A 19,147-nucleotide genomic window follows, 5' to 3' on the forward strand; every position below is an offset into this window, starting at 1 on the left:
GAAAAAACCAATTTTAGAAAGTTTTTCCTTTGATAGAAGATGGGTAGTGGGATATTGCATTTAAAAATGGAAGATAATATCTTCCCAGATGCATGTCAATCGTCATAAGTTGAAATGCTCATGCCCTGAAACATATACCAAGATACCAGCGAATTTCCATTATGGAACTGTCACCATATCAGTCGAATATATGTTGTCAGATCCGATGGGGACGTTAATTACAGTGTATACCATTGATGCATCAACATGTCAATGGCAATGTTGACTATACGAAAGAAAATACCAGAAGGTATATCCGTAGAAGAGTCATTATGCCCCGTGATAATTATTTCCATATAATTGATTACAAAATAATTCAATTAATAGAGAATAGTAATTTTCAATTTTATTCATCAACGAGAGTGGATGCATTTTGTAATGCATTTCAATTCAGAAATGCATTTACCAGGATTAAATTTGTAAGTGATTATTATTCGTCACACAATAGTAAATACACGTGATAGTATAAATATACAATGAAATGTCATTGGTCCAACTCAGACTGGAGATGGGATTTGGGAATAGAAATGGAGTATGGGAATGTATCTATAATGGGTGGTACCCAAAAGCGAATGGAATAATGTAAACGTATGTAAATTTGTTGGAGCAGCCCAAACTCACTGGTGCTGGGACCAGCACGAGGATAATGAGTACGTCAATGGCTCACTAATTCCTATGTGTTCTGCCTCTCTTGGATGGTATCGTCACGGCCTTGACGTTGATGTTATATCCCAACTGTTTTCACAAACAGTAGAGTTGGTCATTAGGGAAAAAAAAATTCCAGTTGATGTGATTTCAAATATCGCTGTCAACTGTAAAGTCATATTTGCCAGAAATTTTTTTGCAGGCGTGTGACGAATTATTTTTTTAACGATAGCATGCTGTGAAATGAAATTTTACTGCGGCAATGACAGAGAGAAATTATTAAGTGTATTGATTGGTGGATAATTTTGGTTTCGGTGAGAGAATTGAATTGTCGATAGGAATATCGACACCTGATTCCGATAGTCCAGTGACTTCTTGGTTTATGGTGGATTTAATAACATATTACTACCTCTGGGTAGTTTAGGGATGGAGGGATCGAAATGGGCTTATAGTCTTAACATAGTTGAACTTTGGTTGCTGGTAATAGTTTGCTTGCAGCTTTCATATGAAAATTCAACGGACTGTAAGAGTAATAGTGCGAATCAGTCTGATCAGTTTTACTATGCAGAAAAATAATTTGTGCACTTGTAGATATTTTTTTGATTGAATCTTAAAATATCGTTAAAAAATGCGGACTTTTCCATTGAGTTATAGTTCGTGTGACGATGAGCTTATAAGTAATAACATTTTTCGCAACTTTCTATATAATTTTTGTCCACTTTTTTCGCCACGTAGTGTAAAGTAATGACTATGGTTTATATTCACTGTTGAACACTACTCAGTATGTATTATATTTGCAACTGTTGGATTATTCCAAATCAAGGGGCATCTGATTATAATTGAAATTCTCTTTTGCTTCGCGTGAGAGTAGCGAGCTATGTGCGAAAATTTCGTGACTATTCGACCGCCGATTGGACTGGCGCCCTCTGCCCTGAATAAATCACCTCCCATATCACTAATTCATCATGAGGCCGACAATGCCAAATTTTCATCATATGACAATGATTTGACGTATAGAGACTGCCATTTATTCGTGAAAACATCATTGATATTCGGAAATTTATTTTCGATTGTCAGGGATTAGTGAGTGATAAATTCAGTGGTATTGTTACAAATGTTCAGTGAGATCAGCAGTCATTTATAGTAACTGGGTTAATTTTACTAGGCTCTCATTGATACATAATGAAATGACGTTATGAATTGACAGCAAAAAGCCCCTCAAATTTTCAAAAATTACCCTTCCGAGCAATTTTAGATGTCTCTTTTACGAAAATAACTGGAGGTCATTTACCAAATGGAGCAGATAATATCATAAATCATAATTTTTGTCACTGAAAAAGGGTAGAATTTTCGGGTTAATGTTAAAATTCAATCACCCTATGCACACCAATTATTTTCAATTATTCAAAATGAAGAATCAATCATGCGAATCGTCAAAGTTTTCACTTCCACATGGACGGAAGCAATGTTTCAAACATCACGTCGGTTTAATTTGCAAAAAAAAAAACGATCCCCATCCGTTAATAAAATAAAAATGTTGTTAATAGAGGGTGTGACCGTCCGGAAATTGGATTTGACGAGTGGTGGGGTAGAGGGATAGGAAGAGGGGAGATGACCCCCCCAACAGAGGGGAAGCCTCGCGATCCGTGAAACGGCGTCAGCTCCATACGCGCTCGTGACCTGACCGGAAGAACGATTGACGGTTCGTCAATTGATTTCCTTTTTCATTTCTCTTCTCGTTCTCCACTCATTCCAAAATACCCGACTGTCTGGCCATGGGCCTCTCCCGCACACTCCTTTAACGTTGATGCTGACAATTTCATCCGTATGTGCCTCATCAACCTCTGGCTTGCCGCGTATTTCAATTGAAATATATTTTTTTCTTCAGCTACAATTCCATTAGTTTTTCAATTTCGAGCGACAGATAAATGTGCTCAGAGTATTTTTTCCATAACACTATAACTGGGACTGTATTTTCACGATATTGATCTTTATAGTTGCTCAGTAATAGATCGTAAATACGGGGATAGCAATTAAAAATTTCGGGAATATAAATGGACATTTAGTGGGGTTACCACGTAGTTAATAAATTCTTGCCAAAAATCGGTCATTATCGATCTGAATGGATTTTTTGTGCTGAATTTCAAATTGTGTCTAATGATTCGTTGCATTCATAATTTGCCTGATGTTGGCAGTCAACATTATGTTTGGAATTCTGTATTTAAATTTTACTGAGTCAATGATTGTTCCAATTTTCCCGCTACATGGGCTATTTATTGTTCTAAACATTCCCTCCAAATTTGTTTTTGTATACTTTTTGCAAGTTTTGATTATTTTTCTCGTTCGTCATGTGATTTTTTTTCGTTTTTTTACCTGGTCATTTCGAATTTAATATTTCTATTGTAGAGAGGGTTTCCGTGCAGTTCAAGGAATCATTTTTCAATTCGGTTCTCGTAGTGTATAAAAGGACTGTCCATTTAGGTGAAATAAAAATGGGAACAAAGTTTACGTTCACGTTTCAATAGAATCTTTATTATTTTCAATTAATAAGTCCCTTCACTTGAGCTCTTGATAATAAAAAAAAATTGTTCGCATCAAATAAATCTGAGTGTAGGGTAATCCGTTGCAGGGATCGAATTCAAAACGTCACAAATATTTTTGCCAATTCCTTCTCCATCGTCTATGAATTTTTTCGCTGATAAATGAAAAAAAAAGTTATTTGCTCCATTGCGAAAAATCGTAAAGTTTATGGTGAGAAAATTCTCGTGGGATGTTGAGTGTCGCAGGTGGAGGGGTATCAGAGTGGCAAAATGTGAGAAGACGGAGAATTAATAGATAGATGAGATGAGTAGACAAAGTGATAAAGTAACGGCCCACAGGGTGAACGATGCAATATATGGATGAGGTGGTAGTGAGTCATGGTTAGAGGATCTTTTCTCGTTTGCGAGAGAATCTCATCAGAAAAATTATATCCTCCCATCTAATTTGATGTAGTGAGGTTACACTGTCTTTTGAGAATGAAGAAAAATTAAATTCGGGTCTGGTGGAAATCCATATCCATGGGAATATTTTAGTATCTTATTTTAATATCTCATGAGAGATTGAGCTCGTGTGCATTGAATTTTGGATTTTTTCTTGGGTGAACGTTCTATCTCCAATATTCAGGTGCCTGAAGAAATTTTTCATTTCAGTTGAATGGAGTGAACAGATAATTTAGCTGAAGAACTCGTAATAAAACTTTCACGAAACTTTAATATCGTTTACATTCTCTTTTTCATTCACATGAAAAAAATAGTCTTGCAAATATAAATATTTGTTGTTTGTATATCAATATTTGTTGGATTGAAGTAAATACTTAATTGTAGACTTTGTTATCTCGCCTTACTGCAGTTGACAAGTTAGAAATTCTATTGAATTTTTAATGTAATTGAAAATTTCAGACTAATTTCTTGGTGAATAAAATTCAACGTCACTCGCTACCAGACTTTAACGTCACTTTCTTGAAAATTACCAGTACTAAACCGCATCTACTATTTTAATGGAATGAACAGAGTTGACGTAAAGGCTGTGATGAATAATTACGCAATTTATTTCGTTTCTTTCATCAGAAACATTTGGGAAATGTTACGAAGATAATAATCGTTCGTTTACTCGGTACCTTGGTTTTGACTGGATTTATTAAGCAGCTTGTAATAACAGTAACGAGCATCCGCCACGAATTCTTCCCGACATTCTTATGGGAGTTGATTTATACAGCAATTAGATGCAGCTACAGTTTTCCGCAGTGGCACATGGCAGTTTTATTTTAACAAGTCATTTTTTTTTTACTCGGAAAATATTTTTATACTTGTATTTTGGAGGTGGAATTGGGTAATTTAATAACATTATTCTCCGTAATCGGATTCACGGACGTTCTACTTGTATGAAAAATACTTTTCTTGGTCATAAAAAAGTGGAGGAAATTCTAAAATGTGTGGATATTCAATGAGTACTTGCAGATTGCGGGAGAATTTGCTTCAGTGCTCGCGAAGTTTCGTGGTAGGGCGATAATTTTCATGTATTTTTTCTAATTTTCTGATTCTTTTCACAAGTTGAGAAAAAATGTTTAAAAATACACACAATTAAACCCCTCAATGTTGGCGAAAAGGGTGTGAACCATTTTTATCGAATTTACATTTCACCTATTCTGTGAATAACTGTCCAAAATACCTTTTCATAATATTTGTGGTACATATGAGGGACAATCATATATCACACATCACATTGGCTCATTAAAATTGTCCTCAAACCGCAGAAAAAAAAAAGTTCTGTTTGAATAATGACTATTCACTAGATCGCGAACCATTGACAATACGCCCACGTTGTATCCACCGCTGCCACCACCCATAAAACCTGTCCTAAACGACCACCACCACAGCCCTCCCCTCCCCCTGTCACGTAAAAAAAAAAAAGAAAACTGAAATTGTAACGATTGTTCACACGTGAAATGTTTGTTCCCGAATAAAACTTCGGCCTCGTGTTTTTAAAGCCACTACAATTTCTGCCGTCGATGTATTAAACTCGTAATTACTGAAATTCCAGGGGGGGGGGGAGAAGGTGGAAATATACAACCCGCAATACATTGAAAGTGTTATGGCTCGTCTGAATTGTGCTCTCGAACGGTGTTAAATAAATACCGTACCGGACCCTTTAACTCTGTTTTATTTTTCTGCTCCATCCGGTTGTGTCCCATTTTATCACACCGACAAATGCACGTCGTACAAGTTCTCTCCCCTCCTTTGTTCGATATTTTTTTTACACTAAAAACTCAATCCCATGTGATAAATACAGGATAGAATGGAGGATTATCGTGTCCCTTGTTTCAGGGACAAACACGTGCCTCAATGGACATTCGACCTTATCTGGGAATCGATTTTTACGGTGGGTGGGTGGAGGAGGGGGTATTGAAATAATTTTCAAATAATTAATGGATCGTCATGGATGGTGTGAATGCGTTAATTGATCCAATTGAGAGGATTTTATTGGGATCAAAGGGTGGGATAAATTGGGGAAAAGTATATTCTCCTGGTGGATGAAAAGCCCGAACGATTAATCCGGCCTAGAGCTCGTTAGAACCGCTCCATTGTTCTTATAGACGGGTTTGAATTTATTCTGCGACGTTTTTCGATTAATCAATACATCAATAAATACACGGGAAATAAATATAGGGTGAAAATTGAGAGAAATTGCGGGTGGAAACTTCGGGGCTTCGAGCGATAAAATATTTCAATTGTCAATACATGGGAAATCTAGGTCTCTGTAGTGGGTCCCTAAAGTTTGCGAAGAGCCTGAGATTTAGGAGGTACACTAATGGTAGGATTTACACAGTTAAATCGTGTGGGTAGAATTTTCGCTGGTAAAACTCCAAATTTTTAAACTGGCTATTTTCTTCGTCCAATTTTCTTTTCGCCGCATAAGGGAAAAGAGAGTTACGTTCCTAGTTTCTTATTTAGTAATATTCGGAAAAAATATGTAATCTCGGTGCTGTATTTTGTCGGAAATACCATAATTACTTGCAACGAATTCACAAAGAAAACTCGGAACTGACAGAATTCAGAGGGTAAAAATGTATAAAAGTTTCTACTGTTTACTCTTCCGCTTTGTTTTATTCAATTACCTTTCTTTCTATAACAAGGTTCTTTTCCACAATAACTGCACGGGGGATCGAATGTAAAGACATGTCAAAGTGTCGTACCATAAAAATGACAAGAAAATAGAAGAAGTGAACGTTGTAAAAGTTTGCTAACGAAAAAAAAGTAGAAAAAGTGGAGGAAACTGTCCAAGAAATATACACTGAAGTGTAGAACCTCGTTTTTTTTCTACAATAGAGTCGTACGTCATGGAGATATAATGGTGAAATGGTGTTATGTCTATAGGATGATATATTAAAACTTTTTATTCCGATATGTTCTATCAGGAATTTTTCATTGTTTGAAAATAAATTAAAATTGTAAATGATCTCCAGGTGTGATGTTGCAGTTGAGGTAATGCTCCCACCAAATATGACACCTATGGAAGTGTTAATAATGCTATGCATATTCCAACCTTTTAATTTGGTTAAGTGCAATTTTTCGTTCAGGATTTTATGTATTTTAATATCGGGAGAAACTAGTGAATGTATCAACCAAACTCCTGTGCAGTTATTTTCCGGAAAAAATATGTGGTCTTTTTATTAGTACAGGAATCGTTGGACAGATAAACAACAATTTAAAGTCATTTATAGATGGAAAAAGAGTCACTGTTATTCGATAATTTCCGGGTTATGAACAATTAGCACTTTTTCCCATTTTTAGTCAAATTTGCGATGATGGAATCCAGTGGTGGTGAACTGATCGATTAGTTTTGTCATTTATGTATATGATTCTGACGTATTATGCCTTATACGAACCAAATTCCCATCGTACAAATTTCAAATCGCATAATTTCACTCTATCGGCCATCCAGCTGTGCCAATTAGACCGGAAAATTGTTTTATAGTGGAATTTGTGCGTTTCTGCTAATCCACAGTGGTTCATTTGTGGTATTCACTATAACTACCTTGATGTATTAGACCTGAGAATAATAGCACTAATTGCATTGCTTGATACTGCACATGTACTCCACCGAGGCGTGGTTAACGAATCAACCACTGTGGCTCAAATTTCGTGATGTTAATGATTCTGTAATTTGCCACGTTGTACCCGTGAAGTGCATTTTTCTACAAATTTGTTTCAACGCATTGGTAGTGCGGTTACAGTGGTAACCAATAATGTTGTATTGCATTCTCCACTTGACACAGGGTATATTGATTGGCAGATGAATGGTACTAAACTCCCCAGAGTTAATTACACCGAGGCGAATAGTTGCTTGGTAGGCGAGACAAGTCGACCGTGGCATTTCGTCGCTGTAATTAATTAATTGTACGTACTTGTCGGTTTAACGGAGTAAATGCGGGTGTAATTGTCTTGGTAACTGGCTGTAAATATAATCACAGGTTGTTAAATTCCAGGGAAAAGTTGAATTTTGTTTGTGTCAATTAACGTGGCATCTGTAATTTCAAACTCCGTCGAGTGAGGGGGGTTCAGCCTCAATTACATGTACCTTTGGAAATTTATTGAGCAGCAAATGAAAAAACATGTACTGTAGGGGGTTTTATCAAAGGATAAAGCTCGATAACTTTTGATTGCGACGGAAAGCATTGTAATTGCGCAGAATATAGGAACTTTTGTTGATTTTCGAAATTGAAACGCAGGAAAGAATTGGAGAATGTTTTAAAAAGTTATATTTTATTTTGAAGTATTTAGACGCTCTTTCAGGGAAAATATCTGCTTAATTATATCAGGTAGTTAGATTTTTTAATTTTTATTCTAATAAAATGGGTCCTGTACCGTTGATCTTCAATATTTAATTCAGGGTAAATTCCCAACTGTAGATTCCATGTAACTCGTGATTTATTGCGGATTATTGAGGGAATGATCGATTTTTAATCGAATAATTGCAATAACATTTTCAGGGGGAAACTTACCTGTACAAATATGTAGTGATGACTATCAGTTCGAGCAAAATTCCCGGAATAATTCTACGTGAGAAAATGATATGGGGAGTAAAAATAATTTCAACTCATTATTTAAACCTTTGATTACCTCGAAGACTTTTTATTAGATGAAATTCTAAGATTTTTTTTATCTCCAATATACAATTGCTGCCCTATGCAAGTGTACATAATATTAATTTCCCCATCCACTCGCCCCATTATCACTTTTGTTTTTGGTTCTATTTACAATAATTGTTTGGCATCACATCGAATTTGTGTACATAAAACACTGACATACTATGCCAAAACATTAACTATCGAATTTTTTTTATTCTTCATTTGGCAGGAATCACACTTTGACTCTGTTGTCGTCATACAAAACGACGTTAATCAATTACTCACTCTCAAGTAATTAACCACCTAATATCGTATCCAATGATTAGTACTACGTTGGCATTTAAATCGTACGTCCGAAGAGTCATTAAATTACTTTAATTTCTACATTCATCGTTAACCTTATTATTTACAAAATATTATTCTTATTTTCTTCATAACACATCAACGTCGTTTTAGACTACAAAAATCGATTAACCATAAAAATTTAATGGTAAACACAATTGCTAAAAGGATACATACAGTGATGTTGATAAAAAATCAGTCTTAACGCGAGAGATACACGGATTAAGAGGTCGTCTCATCGTTGCTCGAAATACGTTCATTCATTGTCAGTAATTGAAAAGAAAAATTGCCGGATTCATTCACATGAAAAGTGGATTACAATAGTAATAATATTGGCACAGTAGCATTCAAACACATACAGTGGGGTCATGACGTCATGAGTCGTATTACAGTGATATAACACGTGTTACTGAAATTGACGTATGTCTGTGAAAGGTTTATTATTGGCAATTGTATGCTGATGACGTAAGGTCAGAAATCGGATCAATAATATCTCGATATTATCCAAATATACCAGAACAATTCGATACACTCTTCATCTCAATGTCAATGTTTTCGACCGATGCAACAGCAGATGGTGCTGTTGCTTTGTGCTACGAGTTTAGGGTAGTTGTGCCAATATTGGTGATAAAGCTTGGACATGAATTTTCAAGTCTATCACCACTCTGCAGTGAATAATGACGATACGTCATAAATTCTGGTGGATTTGGAGCAAGTGGCTGTTCTCTTTTCATAGCTGCCCTTTGTTTCTTCATTTTCATATAACCGAGAACTGAAACTAGAACGATAAAAACAACAAAACCCATACAACTACCAACAATGAGACCGAGTCTTCGTGTTAGTATACTTGCTAGTCCACTTCTGTCTGGTGGTACTCCATCACCAATAACTGACTCAGGTGCATCCAGTGTTCTCACTTCGGTGCATCTGCTCATTGGTGAGTTAACCATCACTGGTGGTACTGTACTCTCAATCACATCATCGTGAGAGGCATTCCATTGCCATGTATTAATATCCTCGGGGATTGGTGTACCCCAACTGCCTAAGCCGAGCACACAAATGAGATAGCGAGTGTCGGACGCGAGTTTCGACAGTCTAACCGAACGGGATTTTGGATCCAACAACTTGCCACGTACCTGTAATGTAGTAAGTTTGATTATGTTCAATTTGACTGGAGTTAGCGATGGATAAGTGTGATTATTATCGTAGATGAATCAACTTTAATGGAATTTTGGTGTTAGTTGAGGTGGGTGGGAGGGAGAGGGAGTGATTCCAGTGGAGATGAGCTGGGAAATTGTCGGGTAACGGTGTGAGGAAAAAAAATGGCGATTTTTTATGACTTCCAGCGGATTATGATTCATTGAAAAATGATTACGAAAAAACTAACCTCATTAACGTTATCGAGTGCATGATATGCAACTTGATAGCCGTGAAGGCCCGAGTGATTTCTACTCTGCCACGAGACAAGAACTGAGAATGGCTGAATATCCTGAATGGCGAGCTTTAGTACAAGAGGAGATGAGCAGAAGTGGTGTGGATCAAGATCGAGAAAAACGAGGCCACGAAGTTCAGGTGGTTGCTCGCATCTCAGCAATCCACCCTCAACGTTACCCACGTTGCCTACTCCATTCGGTCCCCTACCACGTCCTCGATCTACACCACCAACTAATTTCTGATGATCTCGCAGCCACTCCCACAGCTCCTGTGATTCACACCCGCAGTGCAGTGGATTCTCTATAAAAACCATGGATGGGAGAATGAATGAAGATATGTTATTAAAAGCGACGAGGGCTCGCTGTTCTTTCAGTCCTCTCACAAATTAATTTTTTCCGTAAGGATAAGTTTAGTAATTATAAATTTACCGCGAGCAAGATAAATTTATGAAAATCTGGCATCAAATTGTCCTTCATTGTGACAAACACTTTATTGCTTCAATACATTGGCATATGGTAGGCCGACTGATTATCAAGAGGCCTATTATTGTTCTATTAGTGAAAATTTCGATATTGATTTATTGTAAAATCAATATTTTATTTGCTGTTTCTGTGGGGGACGCTTGTAAATTCTCAAATCAAAATTTGACTCTTATCGGTATCGTACAGTGTGTTAAATTTAACTCTCATACGGTGAATTCTCTTTTCCGCTTAACTCCTATATCCGACCCTAGTGCAACGCCCGTAAAAGTCAACCGACACCACCATCATTTTATAACTCCAGCACTCGACCTTTAATAGAATCCAATATTATAAAAAAAAAGTGGACATTCATTCGAATGGACATCCGAAAATTGTTTCCATTGGCTTCGCCGTGGAGGCACTAAATGGGATTAGTTGGGGGATGATGTAATTGTTGATCTCCAGTATTAAATTGTCACGAAAGGTGATATTGATTTGAGTTGAGAGGGGGAGGGGGTGGGGGTACAATGTGCTGTATAACGTGAATGAGATTCGATTTGGTGTGCACTTCGCGCGAATTGGACTAAGACGTCTGTGTGTGGAGGACTGTACGTATCGACAAGTTGTTTTTTTTTTCTTCTGTTGCCATTCTTCCGATTTTTCGTTCTCTCGCAGATAGTGGTATACCGAGAAAGAATGAAAGTACAGAAATAGCCAAAGAAAAATGAAATAGGATTACAAAAATTTATATGAGAAAGGATCAAAAATGAGTTTATCTTGCAGCTTTTCCACTGTATACAGACAATGTTGGTAAATTGGATATATTTCTTCTCACCTTCAGCACGTAGACTTCGAATTTGTGTCTCTAGAGGTCGAAATGCATTCAACGGAAGATTCTCCAAGTAGTTTCTGCTGAGATCCAAAAGACGAAGTTTCTTGAGGGGACGAAATGCTTCGTTCGAGATGGCATTTATCCAATTACCATATAGATGCAGTTCAACGAGGCTCACGAGATTCATGAAAGTGACCTTGCCAACCATTCCTATCTGGTTGTACGATAGATCAAGTATTTGTAAGGATTTAAGATCAACGGGAAATTCTTCCAATTCCTTCAATCGATTATGCGTGAGATTGAGTATTCTGAGGTGTTCCATTCCCTGCAATCTCTCTTTCGGTAGTAATTCTAAACTGTTCATTCCAAGATGGAGTGTCAATAAATTGGGTAAACTCCTGAATGCACCGGGTGAAACTCTACCAATACAATTTCGCACAAGGTATAGATGTAGTAGTGCGGGAAATGCTTCAAACTCTTGTGATGTTACGATACTGAGATTGGTTCCGGATATGTGAATTTCCTGAAGTAATGGATACGTAACCTCAGCTGGTTGTTCGTGAATACGGTGAAGAGGATTCCGGGTCAAGTTGAGCCATGTCAAGCCAGGTAGATTTTGACCAGAGAGGGCGACCGCTGGTATCTGACTGAATTTATTTTCAGACAGGTCAACACGCCGTAGCATACCAGAATGGTCGAAGAAATTGGCTGGTAGGCCACTGAGATGATTGTTGCTGAGGTCAACAGATAGTAGTCGAGATAGATTGGCCATGGCAAAGCCAGACATGGATTCAATTCGGTTGTGACTGAGGTCGAGTTCCCGTAGATAACTTAAACAAGCTAGACTAGCAACATCTACAGTGACGATGGCATTGTGAGACAATGTGAGAATTTCAATATTTAACACGTGAGTGAGGGCTGAATAGGGTATAGCGATAAATTGATTTTTATCAACTCGTAATTCACGAAGATTTACCAATTTTTCAAATATTCCGGGTGGCAAATTTCTCAGACGATTACGATTCAAGTGCAAACGCGTTAAATTTGTGTTACGTAAAAATGTTTTTTCGGTGAGCTGTGCCAACTGGACATTGTCCAGGATGAGCTCTTGTAACCCCGCCAATCCATTGAAGCTCTGCTCTGAGATGTGGCTAAAGTTGTTACCAGATGCTATTAGCACATGTAGACTTGGTACTGTGAGCCTAGTGAGGGCAACCGCTGTTAATCGATTATCCTCAAGATTCAAATCATGGAGATTGTACAAACCGCGAAACGTGTTGACTTGAATGTTGGCAATGGTGCAATTCTTAAGATTCAAGATCTTAATCGGTAAATTGTCTTGGAACATACTCTCCTCCAGTGCTGTGAGATTGTTGTTGGACAGGTCCAACACCCGTAGTTTCTTGAGTGCTGTTAAGGCGTAAGGCTCGAGATTTCTCAGTCCATTGTCTTGTAGATAAAGCTCCTCCAGTTCGTGTAACTCGGCAAAAGTTTTCGTAGTGACGTGACTGAGTCTGTTCATACTGAGTTCTAGAAACTTGAGTGCTTGCATAGGTTGAAATGCCGCATCTTCAATGTAAGATATAGAATTGTTTGTTAGATATAAACGCTCAACGAGTAATAGATCACGAAATAGGGGTGCCTGAAGATGTGTCAACTTGTTATGACCAAGCCACATTATTCTGACTGAGGCCTGACCGCGCAATGAGTCATTGTGAAGTACTGCCAAGCCATTGCTGTCAAGTTGAATGGATACCAGAGAACTACCGGCATTTGTTGATTCAGAAGAGGACAGTTGAAATACATCACCGAGAACAGTGAGTTGGTTGCCTTGTAGATTAACGTGCTGAAGTGAATTTAGGGTTCTAAGTGCACCTGTATCCATACTAGTAATTGCATTATTCTGCAGATGTAGTTCAAGCAATTCAGGCAATTGTAAAAAAACACCTCTCTTCACTTCGGTTATTCGATTATCCTGTAGTCTCAATTCACGTAGTTGATTCACTTTCGAAAATGTACCTGGCTTAAGTTCTTTTATTTTATTACCGTCCAACGATAATGACGACAAATTAACACAGTATTCCAGAAACTCAACAGGGAGATTCTCTATGTAATTGTTACTCAGATGAAGTTGAGTTAATTGATTCAAACCCGATAATGCTTTACCATCGATTCTTCTTATAGCATTTTGCTGAAGATAAACAACAGCTAAGTTTATACTACCGGCGAATGATTCTCCCGGTATCTCCAGTATATTATTCTCAGCTAAATAGAGTTCACGTAATTCGGTAAGACGTGCAAATACACCACCGATATAATGAATATGATTGTGACTGAGTTCAATTGTTCGTAATCGTTCGTTAGCTTTGAATGTTCCAACATCGAGAAATACGATTTTATTGTGACTAAGATCAATCGACTCCAGATCTTTGAGTGATATGAATGCGTCTTTGTGTACTGTTTCAATGGAATTATAGTACAGAGACAGGGTATGCAAGATTGGACATGGCTTGAAACAATCCTCAGTTAGTTTATCAAAATTATTACTGCTCAGGTCGAGAATGAGGAGGCCACGTAATTGTGAATAACCATCATTCGTCAGATCAGATATTTCATTCCAAGCGAGTTTAAGTGACGCCAAGTTGTCTAGTCTTCTCAATGCAGCCATCGGAAATACTTTGATTTTATTTTCAGCAAGATCTAGATCACTCAGACTACTTTCTAGTCCAGCGAACGTATGCTCTGTTATCTTGGATATTTGATTACCTTTGAGAACTAGCTTCATTAGTTTCAATCCCCAGAAGCAATAAGATGGTAGATCCTGAATGAGATTAGCCTCGAGATCTAATGCTCCCAATTTATGCAATTCAGCTAGAGACTTCTGTGGCACCTGATTTAGTCTACTAGACACAAGTGCCAATGATTCTAGACTATCTTTGAGAATGACAAATGTATTGTCACTAATGTCTTTTAGATAAGAGTGAGATATCTGGAGATGTCTTATTTGTGATCCCGTTGGGAATACATCATCCTTCAGCTTTTCAATGCTCTTATCTAACTCGTAAACACTCAACGACTGTACCATTGTTGAGGATCCTACGACAGAAACGAATGTATATGATTGTGTAGGGCATAGGGAAACTAGCTTTTACATTATCTTTATGTAGATTTTTATATCGGACTTTTGAGATATTCGACTCTTTTCACCTTACCTCCCTCGTTTAGTACACCCATCATTGTCTTCTTCAGGGTCTCCTCAGTAGCTCCAGCGCACTCGAGGAAGAGACCATCCTCGAAGTTGTAGCATGGACAGCCGGGAATAGCTTCACTTGGTGGACATTCCGAACTTTGTCCAGCGGTAATCCATATATTTAATGCCAAACATAATATCGTTAGGTTTATTTTATTAATATTCACTGTGGCTCTACCGCTTCTTCGGATTTCTTTACTCCCGGTTGAGTACCACATCGTCGTCCCGTCACATCCGATCGTTTTCCGTATTTGGTTCTATCGATTCTGAAATCAAACAATTCAATTGCAGATCAGTTTACATGACCTGTTAAGTTTTATGGTAGTTTTGACTTGAACAGAGTGTTTTTCTTTCAATTTTAAATTTGTTCCAAAAATTTTAGTTCTTAACATTTCAACTGATTTTCAACGATCAGTATTTGCAATAAATTCTACTTTAAGATGTAGTGAATATGGGAAATGTTGACCATATCTGGAACAGGGTTGTGTTATTAAAGATATTGCGAATGATCAATACTGCTAGATTCTCTCATTCGAGTATTCACCAATCAACGACTAGATTTTCTGGGTTACGCATTCTAGATCTTCGGTACACGGTTCTAAATGAAGTGTTGAGCGCACAAATCCAATGCAACGTGTATGTAGAATTCTGGGGTAGAAGAGGACGAGGGGTTGCGAATACACCGACTAAATAACCCACCCATGGGGCGCAACATTGTGGATACATCGGTGTTAACGAGTTCCTGTCGGGGTGACATCCGGTTCAGATACAGAGGAAACGAGCATAGTCGACGGTGTCTCTATCAAACTGCAGTGCAATGCCAACCTCTCTCTGTATTCCCGTGTACTATTCCCCTTTTGTTTCACATTTTCGAGTGTATAACAGATTTTGTCTTGTTTCGCAGTCTGTTTAGCATCACTCTGCTAGGCTCCTTTTCATTTTACTGCTAATAATTTTATTTTTGCGGTAAATTTTTTAGTATCAAGTAGCAACCATGTTTTTAATGAAATCCAAGAAATTTCATATATAAAAAGTACCAAAATTCAGCACAACTCGATACTAAATATTTCTGTTTTCATTGCAAATAGACTCAAGTTTAAAAATATCTTGTCATTCTTCTACTCCATAATCAATAGATCCAAATATTTTTTTATAAACTTTAATTGAAGGAAAAATCATGAAATCTATGGGGTATACTCTAAGTGAGCAATAATTACTCTCATTCACTGTTGAGTCATTTCATCTATCTTTAAAAATTTCGAATGTTGAAATGGAAAAATTTCGGTCTTGATATTCTCGAAGAAAATATCCGATTTAGTCAACTGCATTCGACTCATTGATTTTTTTTTCTCTGAGTAAAGCGATGAGGTGAAAAAACATTTTTTTCCCGAACCCTCACATGTTGGTTGGATTCGGACATATCTCATCCCACGTCCTGGCAATCTTTTAACCGTTTTCCCGTGGATACTGCCCGTGGTTTTTCATCGTCCGCCTCTAAACCACCAGGTTTACGAGTAACGAGTCACTGGGATAAAGAGGTCACCGGCCCTCTACTCTAGCAACTGGGGTTTGGAGTGAATTGTTACGAATATGGGAGAAAACTTGTGGCATACATAACGTCAGATTGCCATATTGCGCTGACTTTGTATCGTTGGGGGATATTTATCGATTAATGGACTTTTGCAAAAATATTTTACAGGGCTCTTATGGTTTTGATATCCAACGAAATTGAATGGGCTTGGAGAATTAATTGTTCCTCGTTCTATGGAATAACCAATATTAACTTGATTAAACAAACCTTTTTTATTCGAGAATTTTTTAATTCATTTCAATAGTTTTGAAAATATTCTAGCAATACTTCCACTGGTAATTTGAAAGCCCCGATTTATTTGATTCGAAATGCTTCAGTGATCTGGAACAGTTATATAACATTCTGTTTCATTGAAATCTATACAATAATGTAATTTGTGACGGGAATTTTTTCATCTTTATTTGACGTGAACACACACAGAGGCAAATATTCAGTAAAAATTAATCGTTATTTAATTAAATAAATCTAGGTTCTCTCTCCTTCTCTAACTTTCGATTATTTTGGGGCATTTTGGAGTTCGAAGAAAGTAACCCTACTATTTGCCACTGCTTCACGCATAAGGGGTGTGTCATACGACAGAGGCAGCGTGACTATTCAATCAGGAAGATTATAGCCTTTTCCATGTCTTACTTCCCTTCGGGGGCTATCTTCTGTGCCCGATGTCACACCCTAGACAGCGTAGTAAGGGGTACAGTATTCCTCTCACTCCGAAACATCCGGAGACATAGGGAGAGCCCACTGTAACCGATTCAGCTAAGACAATTAAGTAGTTAGTTGAGTTATCAAGAAATAAAGTTTAAAGTTGAGCCTCAATATGGCTGAAAACCCCAACGAATTCATCTTCACATTACAGCTTCAACATTGTACATCAACATATTGAATTACGTTCGTATTAATTAATTAGTTATCCACGAGTTTAGTCTTCAACAAAACACTGTATGTGTTGTAAATTTATCATTAACGACCATTAAACGCGAAGTAATTTTAATATTCCGTATTCAACAATTGTTTCCAACCCCACGACCATACTTCCGATTTTTCGACGCCCGATGACCCAAAATCAACGTTCCCCAACTAAAGAAACATTTTTGTACCTTAGAAGCAGCCCGACAAAAAAGATTATTACAAAAATTTTACTAGACCCATCAGATTATGATATATTCATTGAAAACTGAGCGAAGATTGAAGACGATATGTAGAAATTCGATATTTTGTTGATATCACTTTTGTAATATCCCCCCTATGTTTTCCACTCAACATAATACGTGGAAGTTGCCCGTAAATTTAAATTTATCTATTCTGAAGAGAACACCGTCGTCAATTTCATGAGATGATATCCAAGGAGTTGATTAAAATATATTGACACGAGGAACACGTTGAAGTGATAGCTATCAACTATAACACAGGTGGAGAGTCTATGATAGTAAATCGACCTCACGTCGACGTTGCTCTTCTGTGTTTGTCACTATTGACAAGAGCTAGTGATGTTGGCAAACTTGCATACATACTCAGGATGAGCTCCGAATTTATCGTTCGAATGGTACGAGGCGGTGAGGGTTATAATGATGATGAGGAAAGGTGGTGGGCCGTATCAGATAACGCTTCAGTCAGGCAAATAATTTTCAGAATTAATAGGAGATATCGTTACGATAATTGGTTGAGTTTCCTTGGGAAGTGGAATTTCCGAACCTGAGAGTCATCTTAGAACGCTTTCTGAGCAGCTTATTCATGGTTACTGGGGCTTGTGATAAATATTTTTATTGTTAATTGGATGTTGAGTTGATATCAGTTCATGATAAAATTGTATTTTTTTCAATCTTCGAAGTAGAGGCCAGACCTCTTGGTGGGCGTCTCGATATAAAATTTAGAAGAGTTTGATCTCTTCAAATTGTGAACATTTAAGATTCAAATCCTCAAGCCACTTGTAATCTAAACTTTTGTAATCCTCACGTAACTTTCAACTCTCGGTTCCTTATTCATAATATCTATAATTCTATTTAATACTGACCCCTGTGAATGCTGCATTTCTAGGCTTCTGATCATTAACACAGTTTGCATTGTGGCCTTCGCTACTCTTTCCCATAATAGATATGAACTTTTGTCCCTACAAACATTGGATATATAAACTCCTGACCCCTATAAGATTGACGATTGGCTGTTAAAAAGTCTCATCAACCTAAAACCCTTAGAGCTGACAGAAATCTGCCGGTGAACTCTATAAAAGCTGAGTACATAAGATTGTGAATTTCATGATCCCCAGAATGACCCATCTATCTAAACTAGTGTCTTTCAACGCATTTTAATTGGCTTTCATGGTAGTTTGTCATTCCGACATTGTGGAAAAATCCACTAAATTACAACGTCTCGAATCAAGCCATCAAAGTGTAACACACAATTTGTTGAATTGGATGTCATGAAATTTTCCATTTAAACGGGATACCATGGGTCGATTGAGTCTTGAAAATTACATCAATTGACTGTAGCTACCCAAGTAAACTGCTGAATCTATGTTTACAACTATTGACAAGATACTGTCGTCTTTTCACCCACACACGTGACACTGCTAAACTCAAAGTTTCTCATTCAAGTATAACGAGGGGTAGCAGGAGAAGGGTGATAAAGATGATGGCAGGAGGCGGTGACTGGTTCACAGATAAGACGTCATTGAAACGACATGTACGTGATGAACGCTCAACGAGTGTAAAAGTTATATAGACTGTTTGCTGATGCGCAGACGTAGATGTCTAGGTAATCCGATTGAGATAGCTAAACCGCAACGGTAATTCCAGAGCATTCCCTGGGTAATGTTTTTGTCGTATATCCTGGCATTCCTCTGGTTATCATCACACCCATCAGTTATCCACCGTCGCCTCTATCTACCGAT

General features: G+C 37.5%; 2 protein-coding genes across 12 annotated transcripts in view; one reads left to right on the forward strand and one right to left on the reverse strand.

The window, feature by feature from the left end:
* LOC135168434 (protein artichoke-like) overlaps positions 1-19,147 on the forward strand; it is a 199,795-nt gene that overhangs the window by 25,769 nt on the left and 154,879 nt on the right. The gene's annotated exons all lie outside the window — the stretch shown is intronic.
* LOC135172440 (uncharacterized protein) overlaps positions 8,326-19,147 on the reverse strand; it is a 46,829-nt gene continuing 36,007 nt past the window's right edge. For all 3 annotated transcript variants that reach the window (XM_064138553.1, XM_064138520.1, XM_064138562.1), the window contains 4 exons: positions 14,635-14,938; positions 11,426-14,518; positions 10,083-10,429; positions 8,326-9,831 (listed from right to left, as the gene is read on the reverse strand). In XM_064138553.1, the coding sequence (XP_063994623.1) occupies positions 9,289-9,831; positions 10,083-10,429; positions 11,426-14,518; positions 14,635-14,890 (4,239 nt within the window). In that variant the 5' untranslated portion in view covers positions 14,891-14,938 and the 3' untranslated portion in view covers positions 8,326-9,288. The remainder of the gene's footprint in view (positions 9,832-10,082; positions 10,430-11,425; positions 14,519-14,634; positions 14,939-19,147) is intronic.

This window comes from Diachasmimorpha longicaudata, chromosome 1 (genome assembly GCF_034640455.1).
Source record: "Diachasmimorpha longicaudata isolate KC_UGA_2023 chromosome 1, iyDiaLong2, whole genome shotgun sequence".
NCBI classification, from domain to species: domain Eukaryota; kingdom Metazoa; phylum Arthropoda; class Insecta; order Hymenoptera; family Braconidae; genus Diachasmimorpha; species Diachasmimorpha longicaudata.